General features: G+C 41.2%; 3 protein-coding genes across 3 annotated transcripts; 1 reads left to right on the top strand and 2 right to left on the bottom strand.

Annotated features, from left to right (window-relative positions):
* The first annotated feature begins 1,588 nt into the window (after positions 1-1,588).
* On the top strand, positions 1,589-6,873 carry LOC149390769 (uncharacterized). The gene is made up of 9 exons (XM_089619854.1): positions 1,589-1,712; positions 2,537-2,697; positions 2,771-2,842; positions 3,036-3,884; positions 3,955-4,128; positions 4,531-5,193; positions 5,359-5,496; positions 5,690-6,082; positions 6,388-6,873. The coding sequence occupies exons 2-9, from the start codon at positions 2,551-2,553 to the stop codon at positions 6,871-6,873; spliced, it is 2,922 nt and encodes a 973-aa protein (XP_089475980.1). The 5' UTR covers positions 1,589-1,712; positions 2,537-2,550.
* A 611-nt stretch (positions 6,874-7,484) lies between these two features.
* LOC149390768 (uncharacterized) lies at positions 7,485-9,645 on the bottom strand. Its single transcript, XM_089620783.1, has 3 exons — positions 9,449-9,645; positions 8,169-9,249; positions 7,485-7,961 (listed from the first exon to the last, which is right to left on the bottom strand). The coding sequence occupies exons 1-3, from the start codon at positions 9,589-9,591 to the stop codon at positions 7,485-7,487; spliced, it is 1,701 nt and encodes a 566-aa protein (XP_089476909.1). The 5' UTR covers positions 9,592-9,645.
* Positions 9,646-12,424: 2,779 nt separating this feature from the next.
* LOC149390767 (uncharacterized) lies at positions 12,425-13,141 on the bottom strand. Its single transcript, XM_089620607.1, has one exon. The coding sequence runs from the start codon at positions 13,092-13,094 to the stop codon at positions 12,606-12,608; it is 489 nt and encodes a 162-aa protein (XP_089476733.1). The 5' UTR covers positions 13,095-13,141; the 3' UTR covers positions 12,425-12,605.
* Between the last annotated feature and the right edge of the window lie 3,304 nt (positions 13,142-16,445).

Below are 16,445 nucleotides of genomic sequence, written 5' to 3'. Positions count from 1 at the left end.
GTTGAGATATCTTGGTCGCTGTGTGCAGAACTTTAATTCTACCTTTGTACATATATTTTCTCCACGTGAATGAGTAAGGAAACCCTAACTCGACATCCAAATGTGTTGACTAGCATAAAAGAAAGAAGTTATGCCTTTAGTATTCTTGACGCATTCATTCACACAATTAGCGTTCTTAGACGTGCACGCTCGGCAAACTGAGAAACTATTTGTGTGGTGTAACTCTCTAGGCGCTATTTCAGATCCATTGAACGTTAGAGTGCTGTGAGGATTTTGTGATTTTGTGATTGAGTATACGTGAGCATTGACATCAAAGATTACCGAACAACTAGGAGAGTGTTTGAGAGTAAAAATGAGGGGATCTTCGCTTCAGAGGAGTCTGAGTTAAAATTCGCGGATAGTAATAGGAAAATAGTTTTGAGACGAAGATCGTTCATATAAGACCAATGTGTACTATTGACTAATTGCATATAGTGAATTTTCTTTCCACTTGACAAACTGCCCTCCAGAGTAAGTGACGTTGCACTAAATTGGATTATAATTCTTTATGTCATTTACTCTTTTTTTTTTTTTTATTGCATCGAAAACATATTGTCTCATACATCGTCTTTATATCGTGTACAGCATCTTGTTGTCTAAAAGAATTTCAGAGATATATAGACTCACCACCATAATCGACCAAACAGAATGACTCACCACGAGGTAACGGTTATCCTCATTCTATAATAAAGTCTCTTATAACTACTCAAACTCTTAAGTGATTCAAGTTCAGCGAATATATTGGAGAGCTATATTTCTTCTAAATTTTTCAAGTTTTCTCTTATTAGTCTCGAATGAATAATGTTTACATCCTCTTATGCATGATCCATTGGATCTATACTCTCTGCTGAAATCGTGGAGCTCACTATTTGTATCGTTTCCAACAATTTCACAGTAAAAAAATTAAATATGATATTAGTAAAAAGTATGTGAACTTCGGTCATTTTGGTAATTTCCAATTATTTAACACCCAAAAAACATAGTCTCCGTACATGATTGATTTATGGGATTTTGACGTTAATAATACCATCTCGTTGTCACTTACCATATTTAGCCCAAAACTCAAAATTTGACACATGTAATACCTACACCAATAGGTAAAGACTATTATACCCTCAAAACTCATTTAAACGAAATAAACCATCCCAACCCAATTTTCTCCATTTTCCCTCGCACACCTACACCTCTTCATCTTCTCGGTTTATCTCCCTCCCTCTCTCTCTCACGATTTTTCAAACCTCCAACCCCTCCCACATTTTCGCTCTCACGATTTCGCTATCTCTTCCTCTTCCCTCCCACGATTTCGCTCTCTAATCATCTTCCTCTGTGTCTCTCTTTCTCTCCCTGTCCTTCTCTTTCTCTTTCTCGCTCAAAAATCGCGACGACCCATCTCGGGGACCCACGACCCAGCTCTCGGCGACCCAGCTCTCGGCGGCGAAGGCGCAACCCACCTCTGCTCGACCCAGCTCTCGGCGACCCAGCATTCGGTGACCCAGCTGTCGGCGACCCACTCCTCGGCGACCCATCTCGGCGGCGAAGGTGCAACCCACCTCTGCATGACCCAGCTCTCGGCGACGAAGGCACCTCTGCTCGACCCAGCTCTCGGTCTCTATCACATTCTTGACGTTAATCGGTGAAGAAGAAGAAAAGATTGTGTTCATCTTCATATCAAGGTAAATCGGCCGATCTCTATTAAAGCCTCAAATTGATTGAAAACTCTATTTAACCTCAAATTATTTGATTTAGGGTGTTTGGCTCAAATTTTTTTGGGTGTTTTAGTGTATTTGGTGTTTGGGCGAGTGTTTGTTGTGTTTGGCCGAGAATGTGTTGTATTTGGGCGTTTGATTGTATTTGGGTTTGGGTGTTTGCGTGTATTTGTGTTTGGGTGTTTGAGTGTATTTGTGTTTGGCCGAGAATGTGTTGTCTTTGAGTGTTTGTGATTATTTGTGTTTGGGCGAGTGTGTCACGGAATGACCCGAGTCCGTGACACTTGTGTCACGAAGTGGATTCACTCCGTGACACATATTTCATTTATTTCGGTCTCTTAAAACCCTAGAAATACTGGTGAGTGTTTGTTAAAACCCTATTTCATTTACTCAAAAAGGTATGGGTATCTCTATTTCATTTATTTCGGCCGAGTGTTTGTTGATTTAGGGTTTTTGGCTCAAAATGTTTTTGGGTGTTTTAGTGTATTTGGTGTTTGGGCGAGTGTTTGTTGTGTTTGGCCGAGAATGTGTTGTATTTGGGTGTTTGATTGTATTTGGGTTTGGGTGTTTGAGTGTATTTGTGTTCGGGTGTTTGAGTGTATTTGTGTTTGGCCGAGAATGTGTTGTCTTTGAGTGTTTGTGTGTATTGTGTTTGGCCGAGAATGTGTGTGTTTGTGTGTGTTTCGTGCTCGTGTATATATTTGATTGAACAATGTTAGGGTTTGACGAGTGTGTGTGTGTGCGTATTTGGTCTTGAAGTTGTTGAAAATTGGTGACTTGATTTGTTTCAGGTTTTATATATTCAATGACGAAGTCTAAAATAACCAAGGTCGAGGAGGCCTCAAACGTTCGAAGAAGTTCTAGGACGGCTTCGAAAAGGAAAATAATTTCGCCGTCCAAGCGTTCCAACGATGACGACGCGTTCGTCGTCGCACCAACAAAGATAAAGAAGGTATAGAATAAAAATGACGTGACTTAATTAGATGTATGTGCACCTATTTGATTTTGTTTTGTGTTTGATATAGCCAAAAAACAAGGCTGAGTCATCGGGCGTTGCGACCGCCTTGGAGAGTCCTACAACTGCTACTCCCCGAAAGGTGAGTGTCAGAAACTCATTTTGATCCTGGTTCGTGACAGATGTGTCACGGACTCGATGACTTCGTGACAGATGTGTCACGAAGTCAGCGAGTCCGTGACACATCCGTCACGAAGTGGGTGAGTCCGTGACACATCTGTCACGAACTCAAGCATAATGGTTTCACTAATAATGTCATTGACTCATATGTGTAGGAGTGGAGACGGTTTATACCTGAGTCCAACGTTGAAGGATTTTCCTTTAACTTCCACGGGGGATTGGAAAATTTCCTCGCTCTCTTACTCGGCCGCAGCGCCGAGACGCAAGCTGGATTCGCCCAATCATGTTTTGGGCAGTTCGTGGGGCAACCCAAAATAGTCCGGTTGTCGGCGATTATAAGCCACCTGGTGTTGAGGACCGGGAGCTTCGAGGGCGAAACCACTGACGGGCTTCTGATTGAGATTGGAGGCCGAGTCCGGGAGTTCACGAAGAGAGACTTCCAGGAGATCACATTCCTCAAAGTCGTCGATGACTACGAGGAATTCAAGTTCGAGGGGGTTGTTTCTAATGACAGCCTGTTCAAAAAATTCTTCCCGGGGAAGTATTTGAGTCGGAACTTGGTCAACCAATTCTTGGAGGCGAGCGTAGATTGGCCGACAGAAGTTCAGGTAAATTACCTGAAAATTTACTTCGTCTTGAATGTCCTCCTGGCGGATGATGCGAAGAACAGGACACCGTGCGTAGAGCTCATTAAGGCGGTGGAGGACACGGACACATTCGGTCGCCATCCATGGGGCAACGTGGTGTGGAACTACCTTCTCGGCGAAGTCCGGAAGTTTGTGGAGAAGGGTGGCGAGCCAATGGAGCAAGGTAAAAAAAAAAGGAAGCTCCATCTCCCCGGATTCGTCGAGCCGCTTCAGGTTTGGGGGTACGAGTGTCTTCCTTTCCTGACGAACATGGGGGTTTGTGAGAAAGTCTCCACCACAGCTCGGCCAATAATGCGTCGGTGGAAGTCTATCGGACTTGTTCAGGATGCCGCCATGAGAGGAATCAACTTCAATGAGGTAATAAATTTGTAGGTTAATTCATACTTAATATTGATCACACTCATTTGTTAACTTGTCCCACGTATAGGTTGAATTTCACGGAATCGGCGACACTTCTTCAAGCGTTGCAACCCCTTCTACGACGGCAGCGGGGGTGGACAAACGCTCGGAGAAGAAACCCAAAAAAGACGCCCCACAACCACAAACACCACCACCACAACCACCACAACAACCGTCCCATTCACAAGCACAGACAGTTGAGGTAACACAATTTTGGGTTTCTATTTTAATTTAAATGAATCCACTCCGTGACACATCTGTCACGGAGTGGATCCACTCCGTGACAGATGTGTCACGGAGTGGATCCACTCCGTGACAGATGTGTCACGGAGTGGATCCACGCCGTGACAGATGTGTCACGGAGTGGATCCACGCCGTGACAGATGTGTCACGGAGTGGATCCACGCCGTGACAGATGTGTCACGGAGTGGATCCACTCCGTGACAGATGTGTCACGGAGTGGATTCACTTCGTGACACATCTGTCACGGAGTGAATCCACTCCGTGACACATCTGTCACGGAGTGGATTCACTCCGTGATAGATGTGTCACGTACTGGATTTACTCGTCAGCCAACTTACTTTGTTATTTTGGTCATGGACAGTCCCGGCTCGACTCTCTCGAAAACTCAGTTGGAAATCTCGACGAGCGTTTCCGCTATATGCAAGACGACTACAGGAAGTTCAAAAAAGAAATTTTGGATGCGGTGAAGAGCTACAGAGTGGCTCTTGATGAACTGGATCAGTACTACGATTGGAGAAACGAGTTACAGTTAGAAAAGAAGCGCCGGGAGAAGAAAACGGCCAAATTGAAGAAGTGGGAAGAAGTGATGGCGAAGAAGAGAGCGGGAAAAGAAAAGAAAAAAAAAGAGGAAGAAGAATATGTTGAGAAGCTGAAGAAAATGCAGGAAGAAGAGAAGAAAATGCGGGAAGAAGAAGAGAAGAAGCAGAGAGAAGAAGAAGAGGATAAGAAGAAAGAAGAAGAGGAGAAGAAGAAGAAAGAGGAAGACGAGGAGAAGAAGAAGAAAGACGAAGAAGAGAAGAAGAAGAAAGACGACGAAGACGAGAAGAAGAAGAAAGACGACGAGGACAAGAAGAAAAAGGACGATGACGGGGACAAGAAAAATAAGCAGGACAAAGACGACAAGAATAAGAAGGACGATGGCGCCAAGAAGAGCAAGAAACAGGAGGAGAAGAAGGATGGCAACCAAAAGAAGAAGAAAAACGAAGTCGAGAAAGGGAAAAAGAAACAAACCAGTCAACAAGAGGTACAAGATATGCAATAGACATATTATTTTTTTATTTAAGAGTGGATTCACTCCGTGACAGACGTGTCACGGAGTGTACTTAGTGCGTGACACAGTGTCACGGAGTCGCTGAATTTCGTTATTTTGATTACACTCATGTTGAACTAAATGATTTTGAATGGTCAGGAGGATGAAAGTGACGTCGAAAACACACAAGGTCAACAATCTTGGGGTGATGAAGATTCGCCTCTCAGTCTAGAAGCCCAAATGAATGCAGAGGCTATGGAAGAGTATGAGTTGTTAGGGACACAGGGGGTTCAAGAGGTACCTCCATTAATTTGATGGTTGAACTTAATTCTTGACTTGTTTAGAAGCATATAATTGTTATGGTTGAACTCAACAATAAACTTGAACTCAAATATAAACTTGAACTCAAATAAGCATATAATTGTTATGAAATATTATTTTATGGTTGAACTCAACAATAAACTTGAACTCTATTTCTCTTGTTGGATAGATATATGACTTGAAGACACCGAATCCCCATATCCTTATTGAAGACTCACCTATCAAGAAACATATGACCCGGCAACGACGCAGCCCCGATAGGTTTACTCCTTCCAAAAAGGCGTTGCCTTTTCTGAGGTTCACCAATGCTCCGGACGTGCTTCCTGATGAACTGCCGCTGTCGGAGGTAACCAAACAACCGGACCAGGATGACGTTGACGTCATGAAGTTGTGGTTCCAAGTCGGCTTGAAGAGGGGCCACAAGAACATATCTCAGGGCAAACCAAAATATAAGCCGGAGGAAGAAACCATAGCGCCTTCTATGGAACTTGGACAGATGGCTATCAACCAGAAGACCTTCTTCTACAACATGTGGCACGAGGATGGTTGGTTGTCTGATCAGGTATTAATGTGTGTCAGTAGTTTTTAAAATATGTCTTGTTTTGCAGCTCACTTCGTGACAGATGTGTCACGGAGTCAATTCACTTCGTGACAGATGTGTCACGGAGTCAATTCACTTCGTGACAGATGTGTCACGGAGTGAATTGACTCCGTGACACATGTGTCACGGAGTGAATTGACTCCGTGACACATCTGTCACGGAGTGTACTCAGTCCGTGACACATCTGTCACGGAGTGAATCCACTCCGTGACACTTGTGTCACGGACTGAGGTATTTAGTGCTTATGTTTATCTTTTGTCGTGCAGCATGTGGACGTCGCGATGTACTACCTCCGGAAGAAGAAAAAGGCGGGTTTGTTACGTCACTCCTTCACCATCATGTCCACGGTCTTCTTTAAGTATCTCCGAGATAGTTACACTCAGTTCAATGCTAGTCAAGATCCGGGTGTATTCTTAAAGAAGAAACTGAAAAAATGTGTCGTCGACCACATTACCGGAGAGTCTGGAGCGGAGCAACTGGTGGACCCATGGGACGGGGTCGATGATGTCTTCATCCCTGTAATATATGGCGGACACTGGTATCTTCTTGTTGTCAACGTGCGTTCAAGGTGTATAACGGTGTACGACTCCATGAGTTCCACCGGTGGACACCAAACGCTCGTGGACACTGAAGTCAGAAACTTGGCCACCATTTTGCCATATGTTCTGCATGTCGCCGGCGTTCTACTCTCCAATGAAGAAATATTCAAGGTCGTCCACTACGATCAAATGCCACAACAAGACAATGGGTAAATATTTTAATTCTTAATTTTACATTCTTAATGACACATATCAATTAAAGCATGCGTTTTTTGTTCCTTCAGAAATGATTGTGGCATGTTTATGATCAAGACTGCCGAGTTTTTGGCGCACGACCTTCCATTGTCTGATTTGAAACAGGAGGACATGATCATGTATCGACAGAAAATGACCACCGAATTATACCGACACGGAGCGCTAAAACTACACACGCGTGGAAATGTCAATGTTGAGGCAACTTGAAATTATGTGTTTATGATTGTACGCATGTGTTTATAACTTTATATATGTATTCTTAGAACTTCAATTTCTTAGTTTAAAAGTGTATGTATGTGTTTATAACTTTATATATGTATTCTTAGAACTTCAATTTCTTAGTTTAAAAGTGTATGTATTGTTTATAACTTTATATATGTATTCTTAGAACTTCAATTTCTTAGTTTAAAAGTGTATGTATTGTTTATAACTTTATATATGTATTCTTAGAACTTCAATTTCTTAACAATAACATTGTTTCAATACCAATAAAGTTCAAAACATTCAAAATGTAATACATAGCAAAACACCAAGGAAGTTCTAGATATTCAATGATAAAACGTGTCGAATTACAAACCAAACCAATGTCCCATCCCCGGAGCCCTCATTTCCGGTGGAATTGGGTTGCGACACGTAGCTCTATTGTGACCTACACCTCCACAACGGGAACATTTACGAAGCGGGGCATCAGATTCTCCAAGAGAGGGAATCCTTCTCTTCTTAGGTCTACCCGCCGGACGACCTAAGAAGTTAGGCGGATTTACTTTGATCTGCTTGATTTCGTCGGGAAAAGTCCATGACGATTCACTTCCTTGAGGATGAATAACCCCTGCATACGCCAATTTCCAATACTCGGTCGTGTAGTACTCTGCACAATAGCTCTCAACTGGTAGGTTGCGTAAGCGACAAGCCGCAATGGCATGGACACATACAAATAGATCAGTTTGAAATTCTCGACACGAGCACGTCTTATCAATCAAGTTCACTGCCCATGGTGTTCCTTCTGTGTCTAAAACCTCGAATTCGTATACTGCAGAAGGCCGGACCTAAAACATAAGCAAAAAAAAGTTTAAACATAACCACTCAGTCCGTGACACATGTGTCACGAAATGACCCGAGTCCGTGACACTTGCGTCACGAAGTGGATTCACTCCGTGACACATGTGTCACGGACTGAAGTCACTCCGTGACACAAGTGTCACGGACTCGGGTCATTTCGTGACAGAATTTAAAAATTAAAAACACACTATAACCTGCATATTTGCCGAGACAGCAAGTTTTTTTAACATTTCGGTATGATATTCCATTGACAACACACTTTGAGTTGATGCCGCCTTTTCTCGTCGTTGGTAGAACCAAACTTGCATTCTCTCCCTCAACCAATCAAGGCACTTCACTATTGGAAATGATCTTGCTTTAACAGTTAACGCATTCAAAGACTCTGCGTTGTTTGAAGTTATGATCGTATACCTTGATGTCTTGAAAAAACAACGTGCCCACTTCTCATTTCCTACTTCGTTGACAAGGTACGGACGTATCAACGGGTCTTCCTTGTCCAACATGCGCATAAACTTTTGATATTCAAATATAGTATACGCTTTTGCTGCACCGTAGAACTTCCAATTGAATTCCTTGCCAAGTTTTTTGAATTTTGCCTTGACGTTATTCTTCACGTGGTATGCGCAAAAACCATGTTCTGCTCTTGGAAAAACTTTCTTCGCGGCGTTAATGATTCCGGTGTTTCGGTCGGATACGATGACCATGTTATCCCTCTCCCCCAATGCTTCCTTAAGTTTGTTGAAGAAATAAAACCAGGACTTGGAAGTTTCGGACTCACCAATACCATAGGCAAGCGGGAATATTTGCTCATTTGCATCCATCGCGGAAGCCGTAAACATGCTGCCCTTGTGATAGTTTGTCAAGAAGGTTGCATCAACAATTACAACAGGCCGACAATACTTCCATCCCTCTCTGAACGGAGCCAAAGAAACGAAAAAGTACATGAAATATTTATGACGGTCAGTTTTTAGGTCGATGAGAGAACCTGGATTCTTTTGCTCTAACATGTACTTGTATTTTGCAAGAGAGGCATATGACTCATCATCAGTCCCATACAAGGATTGTATTGCACATTCTTTTGCCCTCCATGCTTTTCTGTATGAAATATTGACTCCAACCTCTGTTCGCATGTAACTCTGAATCTCCTTTGGGGTACAACTATGTACAGTTGGATCAATAAATTTGTGTTTCACCCTCTCTCCAACGAACTCTGCAGTAGCTTGCGGTTGCCCTTTTTGTCTTTCCTCCACAGAACAAGTGTGCTTTGGATCATATCTTGAACCATAAACACATACACACGATCAAAAACAATTTAAAATTAAAAGGGCATACATTTCCTGACATATCTGTCATGAAGTACATCCACTCGTGTCAGGAGTGGATTCACGTCGTGATAGATCTGTCACGGACTGATTCATCTACGAAGAGAAATGAAATTTCAAATAAAATCAGTTTTTAGGTCGTGAAATTTTACCTTCTAATTTCAAAACAATCCGTGTTCTTTAGCTTCACTGCCCGGACCGCCCAATCACAATTTTTACCCGCACAAATGACATGAAGTTTGAGCGGAGATGAGTTCTTCGTTTTGAACCGATAATGATTATTGATTGCATCCATCCGCAAATGCTTCAACAACGCCGCTTTGTTTGCATATAATCCTTTTTTTTTACTCTTACCGGAGATAAAATATCCAACACCTCAATATCGTTACTCTCGACACATGTATTTGATTCGGGAGCCGTAACCGAACACCCCCCATTCTCTTGGCTCGATACATTCTCTTTTCTTTGTGATCGAGTTGGCGGCTGTGGTGGAAGAGGAGGCTCTTCCTGGTGTTGAGTCTGTGGTGGAGCCTCTATTGACAAAATAACTGGTGGTGGAGACCTTCTGGGTTGGGGTGTTGCCTGGCTAACAGTATTCATGTCATCCAACCCAACAGTATCATTGTCGAAAGCCTCCGGACTTGGTACGTCCCATTCACGTGCCTCGGATATAGGACTCGGCATGTTTGGAATGATCCTGCTTCGATTGCAACCAAATCCACTCTCGCTTGTGTTTGCTGTTGGAGTGGATCCAACCCGTGGAGAAGACGCGCCATCCGCTTTTTTATCTTGAAATGCCTCCGGACTAATCTCAAGTACAAGATTCAACTTCGTCCGGTTCGGTTCGTTCTTCCTCAAGTACAAATAACATCGCAAACTTTCGTCGTCGTCTATGGTTGGCGGTACGAGCCCGTCAGCTTCATGCTTGACGTTGATTGAATGCGTTGCAGGGGTCACGTTCAACCGAGCATACAATGTTTGCATCAAACTTTGGTAATTCAATTTGGTAGGAAGTAAAAGCGTAAGAGTACCACCCTCTTGATATACGCCCGGTTTTACCCATTTCCCGCTATGCTTAGCATATAAACATATTTCCGCCATACCTGTATACGTTCACTCAGTATTAGAAATGAGTATTAAAAGACGGTTATTAACATGGAAAAACATCCAGTTCGTGACACTAGTGTCACGGAGTGAATCCAGTTCGTGACACTAGTGTCACGGAGTGAATCCAGTTCGTGACACTAGTGTCACGAAGTGAATCCAGTTCGTGACACTAGTGTCACGAAGTGAATCCAGTTCGTGACACCTGGAAAATTTCAACACTGAAATTCCAAACACCATTTTTGGCGAAGTAAAAACTCAAAAAAGCTTTGGAACACGTTCAAACTGAACGAAATCACTAAAATAGCTCTTAGTTGTTAGAAGAACAAGCTACTTACCCAGATTTGACGCCAAGATTTGACGGTCACCGGAGAAGACACTCGACCCAGATCTGACGACGGTGACCGGAGAAGACTTGGACCCACGCTGAAGAGGGTGAGCGATTGAAGAGTGAGCGTGAATGAGAGAGATGCTTGGAGGGAAATGAAGATCTGAGTCAGCGTGAATGAGAGAGCTGCTTTGGAGCGTGAATGAGGGTTTTTTTTTTCAGAGACCGTGAAAGAGAGAGTGAAGATGAGAGAGTGAGCGCAAGAAGGAAGATCTGTGGGGAGGGTAATTGAGGAAATTTTTATTTCTCTTTCCTAGTCAAAGTAACATATGTGTCAAAATATTGGTTTTGGGCTAAATATGGTAAGTGACAACAAGATGGTATTATTGCTGTCAAAACCCCTTGATTTATTGTGGGTGACATGTACATGAGGTTTGCATGGAGAAAGTGGTAAAAAAGAAAGGAGATAGATCAAAACTCCGACAAATGCTTTTGACGACTTTAAACCGTGTAATATTATAAATTGATGGAATCCAAAGACTGATAATAATTTTGATTGAAACCAGAAGCGGACACAATTAATTAATTAATTTATGCTAGCCCCAAGTTGCACCACTTTAATTTACAGCTTCTCCCAACAAAACAAAGAGCGTGTGGAGCTAAGAATTGCAATCAGGGAGGCAATTTTGAAAGGAAAAAAAATCAAGATAGCAAATTTAATATATAAATATATATATAATTTTAGGTTAGAAAATACCAAAATTTATAAAATTTTAAGATACAAATTATTATTTTAAAAAATTTGCAGAGGGACATTTGTCCCCTAGTTCTATTGAGCCCCCCACCTTTTTTTTTTTTTTTTTGTATATAATAATAGTCAAGCTGGTATCTAGTTTTAAACGAAGAAGTTGCCCGCTTACATCACAATCATTCACATTCAGATGAATGTTACAAACATTATTGATTATTTTGATTTCAAGTATCAGGATGATTTTATTAATCATGACATGTGATGATCGATGGTGGTGACATTTGTGCTTGATGTCGTGCAAAATATATGCACATGCCTAATTATGAGGTTAATTAGTTCACAATCTATGGAGAATCGAGCTTTACTAATTACGCCTTACGGGATGGTGACTATCGCCGCACTTGACGAACGGCAATGAAGAATGGGGTGAATTAATTGTCTCAATTTTCGATGGATTTCACTTATCCCGAAAGTTGCTTTCCAAAACCAGAAATCTCGTGTATTTGTACCAGGTAGTCACTCTAGTTTCTATTTACATTGTCATTGCCTATCAATATATGTTACTTATATATTAGGCATCATTAATTTCAAGTCTTTTATGTTTATATCAAAGAGAGACATATCTTGTTCAATATTTTTTATGTTCAGTATTTTATATATTAGGCATCATTAATTATCAGTATTTAGTGTTCTATATACATTTTGTTACTAAAATATATTGGCCTTGGTGTTAGTATTTTACATATATCTCCTCCTACGTATAACTCCTTAAATCAAGGGTGCGTCATCTTCGAATACTATATTGATTTTTTTTTTTTTTTTTTTTTTTTTTTTTTTTTTTTTTTTTTTTTATCATCGTCGCCTGTATCAGCGTTTTAGTACTTGTATCTGACAATTTGGTGCCAAATTATCAAAATGATGGAATCCAAGATCAACAATTCCGAGTGAAACCAGAAGCGCACACCATTAATTTATTCATTAATTAATCATAGCGAATTACAATTTCTTCAAACATGGCGAACAACATCATGACCACGCAGTTTTATAGAACGAACGAGTGCATATTTTAAATTTATTCTTCGCACACAAACACAATTGAAACACAGAGATAGAATACGTATAGGTACTAATTAGGCACAGGTAGTACCGAGAGAGCCATGTTGTGAGCGGTTTGGGTCAACCACACGCCGTACTGGGCCACCATATCATCCAGCGAAGAAGATGGGACGGGATCGACGGAGAAGGACCACTCGATCTCGCAGCCGGCAGCACCGTCCGGGACGATCCTGACCGTCGAGACGTAGGACTTGAGGCCCAAGGAGCAGTCCACGATCTCATACACCACGGTGCGGTGGAGGGGATCGAAGGATATGGCCCTCTCTTTGGACCACCCGATGGGCGATTCCTCGGGCCCCGCCGCGCAGTATCTGATGCAGCCTGGCTCACCGCTGTTGCCGTGGATCCCCCGGCAACGCTCCATCCCCGGGAAGAACTTGTGGAAGTTGAAGAAGTCCGAGTAAAGCGACCATATTTGGTCCGCTGTCACATTTTCTAGCTTCGCTGAAGCTTTTCCTTCCCACTTTGGGGGTGAGTTGATAGTTGCTTGATTTTCCATTCAGAGAGAGAGAGAGAGAGAGAGAGAGAGAGAGAGAGAGGATTTTGGGTGGTACATAAGTTCTGAGATGTGGTACAATATATAGGGGTTTAGGCAGTTTGGCAGCCAAGCGTTTCGAGTAGAAATTGAACGAAAAAATAAATAATTTAAAATTTTCAATTTTTAAATAAGTTATTAGAAATTTTTTTAAATAAGATTAATAATTTTTTTTTTTGTTTTCTTATGAAACATGAAGTAACCAATTTAAATTAATTTATTTGCAAAATAACCAAAATTTCATATACTATGTCATACTAGCCACTTATATAGTGGTGAAGACTAATATACCCCTTCTAAATATGGATATGTATTTCATTTGGGGAAAAAAAATTACGTATGTGACATCTCTCATCCATTTTTCTTGTATTTCATAATCAATCGACTCACAGGTTCGTTTTTTTTTTTTTTTTTAATCTTTGATTCGCATCTAAACACGATCATTTGGTGCTATGTAGATTAGAGTTTGAAATCCCTAATTCAGTTTGTCATTTTCTTACGTTTTTTTTCATCTTTGATTTGAATTTGAGTCGTATTTGTAATTTTCTTACGTTTTTCTCCATCTCTTTTCATATATATATGTCCATCAATTGATTTCAAAATTTTCTGCTTTTTTATTTTAATCATAAATTTTCAATCATAAATATTTTTCGTTTTTTGGTTTTCATTTGGAAATATGATTTCAATTTTCTAATTTTGGTTATGTTTATTTTCTACTATACAAGTTACTTTCGATAGAATTACATTCAAGTTCATCTATTTTACCATATTTTGCTAAGTCCGGTCAGTTCTAATCTAGATATTAAATTTTAGATATTTTGTCTTCATGTTCATGTTCATGTTCATGTACCAGTTTTCTCAGGATTTCAAAATAATTAATTTAGGTTTTTTTTTGTTGACTTGACTTTCGACATTGTAGATGAGTGGACACATTTAGTTATTGATATGAATGTGGATTTCAATTATAAAAAAAAAAAAAAAGATCTTGTAGCTTAAATTGAATTTAACAACTTCACTTCCCACTTTGATGTGAAGGAGAGTAATCCCATAAATGAGAATCGGTCTGTTCATTCCGCTCGTGAGAGATCCATTAGACCTCCTATCATCAAGACACTTCCTGGAAATCCAAAGAAGAAGAAGATCCGATCTGTGAGTGAAATAAACATTCTGCGTTGTGGTTCTTGTGGTCAACCGAACACAACAAAAGATCGTGCCTGAAACAATGATTTTTTCTTGTTCCCTTAAATTAATTCAAATTTCATTCTTTGCATTTGTTGTTACATTGAAGTTGGCGTTTTGGTTCAGGCAACTCTTATGTTTCAAGGGTTGTCGTTGACATTGCACAAAACATCTTTCGTCCCTTTTTGCCAGGTCTCGACGTGGCCTTTCCTGCATAGCTTTTTGTCTGTCCGTGTCCTGATGTGTGCCATCTGTCCTGGTGTGTTTTCAGGACATTCTCCTTGGTTGTCTCTTATAAAAGGAAAATGTTTTACCCTAGGTAGGGTTACACACTTTACACGCCGAAATCTTTCTTTCAAGAAAAGTATGGGTTCTTCATGTGGGGTTTTTGTTGTCATATGTGAAGACGAATCTTGCCTTTTATTGTTATTGTTGTAGTGGATGTTATTGTTATGAAGTGAAACACTAGAAGGTGATCATCCATTGTATTCCCGTATGTACCCATTCTATTATCTAGTGGAAGTACTCTTTTCACTGGGATTCAAATCCCCCCAAAGTAGGCAGCTGAGGCGAACTGGGTTACCACTCTTGGTGTTCTTACTTGTGTTTGCTATTTTTGATCTGGTGTTCTTTTAGTTGTTCCTAACAACATCTAACTAGACATGTTAAACAGTGGATCAGGACTATCAAGTGGTATCAGAGCAGGCTCCCTAAGCTACTGGGTGAGGATCTCTTGATCCTACTGTTTCTCTCTCCTAATATGGACACGTTCAGGGAAGGCGGCTCAATTTCTCGAGCTCCTCTGCTCTATGGTCAAAACTACGTGTACTGGAAGGCCAAGATGGGAGCGTTTATAAGGTCCATCGATCACAAGACCTGGAAGTCCATAATCACCGAGTGGGAAGCCCCCAAGAAGGTTCTGGAAGATGGTGTTACCTTTGTAAAGAAAGCAGAGATTGAGTGGAGTCCCACGGAAGATGAAGCTGCCCTGTCAAACTCCAAAGCTCTCAATGCTATCTATAATGGTGTTGATAGAAATGTGTTCAGATTGATTAATACTTGAGAGAGTGCCAAGGAGGCTTGGGATATTCTTGAGACAACCTTTGAGGGGACTGACAAAGTAAAAAATTCTCGATCACAACTTGTTACCACAAAGTTTGAGAACATGAGAATGCATGAGGATGAAACCATCAATGAGTTATATGTGAGAGTTATAGAGACCTCTCTAATGAGTCTCACTCTCTCGGGGAATCCATTTCAGATGCCAAGCTTGTCAAGAAAATCTTGAGATCTCTTCCTGAGAGGTTCAAGATCAAGGTGACTACGACTGATGAAGTGCATAACACATCTGTGATGAAAGTGGATGAACATATTGGGTCCATACTCACCTACGAGATGTCCTTCTCAGGATCCTCAGAGAAGGAATCAAAGGCTATTGCTCTTAAATCCTCTGCCCCCGAATCCTCGTCTCCTCAAGTTGAGACATCCTCAGAATTACGGGAAGCTTATGAAAAGGTTTGAGAAAAGATCCTCTAACTTCTCAGGGCAATCAACTGCACCCCTCAACCTGGAGAAAACCCCTCATTGGGTATAAACCAGGAATCTCCAACAGAAAGGGAAGAGAAAAACGGGGAAGTCTTCATGTGTCTAAGGGAAAAGGTATACAATGCAGAGAATGTGAAGGCTTTGGTCACATCCAAGTTGACTGCCAAAACTATCTAAGAAAACAGCAGAAGAACTACAATTCCACGCTAAGTGATGAAGATAAAGCGAATCTGGCAGTGATGCTGGAGAGGATGGATGCAATAATTTTCTGACCTTCACGGCAGGCAGTTCTGTACAGGAGGAAGATCTATCAGAGGAGAATAAAAGGAAATTTTCCCTGGCTCCTTCTGAGTGCTCAAATTATTTTAAGTCAGCTGGAAGTGGGGAACTCAATGACGAGTTTCTTTAGCATGCCTGTGAAGTCATCATGTCTCAGACAGGATCACCTGAAAGTGTCAAGTCATGCTCTTGAGGAGTGGAGGAAGAATTAAGTGATGATGTCTTACTGGAGGCTTACAAAACTCTTTTTGTCAAATGGGCTGACAAGTCCAACGCTTTTCTCAAGCAGAAATTGAAGATAGAAGAATTGAA

The sequence above is a fragment of the Urtica dioica genome, chromosome 7, assembly GCF_054948205.1.
Source record: "Urtica dioica subsp. dioica isolate 48M chromosome 7, U.dioica_male_clone48M_v1_H2, whole genome shotgun sequence".
NCBI lineage: Eukaryota > Viridiplantae > Streptophyta > Magnoliopsida > Rosales > Urticaceae > Urtica > Urtica dioica.
This window is presented reverse-complemented; position numbering and strand designations above follow the sequence as displayed.

What these genes read in the sequence shown, in the direction of transcription:
- LOC149390769 (XM_089619854.1), top strand. Translation starts at nt 2,551, where the DNA reads ATGACGAAGTCTAAAATAACCAAGGTCGAGGAGGCCTCAAACGTTCGA. An exon ending in GAGGAATCAACTTCAATGAG is followed by an intron (nt 3,885 to 3,954) that starts GTAATAAATTTG and finishes TCCCACGTATAG; the next exon opens with GTTGAATTTCACGGAATCGG. An exon ending in AACAAACCAGTCAACAAGAG is followed by an intron (nt 5,194 to 5,358) that starts GTACAAGATATG and finishes TTGAATGGTCAG; the next exon opens with GAGGATGAAAGTGACGTCGA.
- LOC149390768 (XM_089620783.1), bottom strand. Translation starts at nt 9,591, where the DNA reads ATGGATGCAATCAATAATCATTATCGGTTCAAAACGAAGAACTCATCT. An exon ending in GATTGTTTTGAAATTAGAAG is followed by an intron (nt 9,250 to 9,448) that starts GTAAAATTTCAC and finishes TTATGGTTCAAG; the next exon opens with ATATGATCCAAAGCACACTT. An exon ending in CTGTCTCGGCAAATATGCAG is followed by an intron (nt 7,962 to 8,168) that starts GTTATAGTGTGT and finishes CTTATGTTTTAG; the next exon opens with GTCCGGCCTTCTGCAGTATA.
- LOC149390767 (XM_089620607.1), bottom strand. Translation starts at nt 13,094, where the DNA reads ATGGAAAATCAAGCAACTATCAACTCACCCCCAAAGTGGGAAGGAAAA.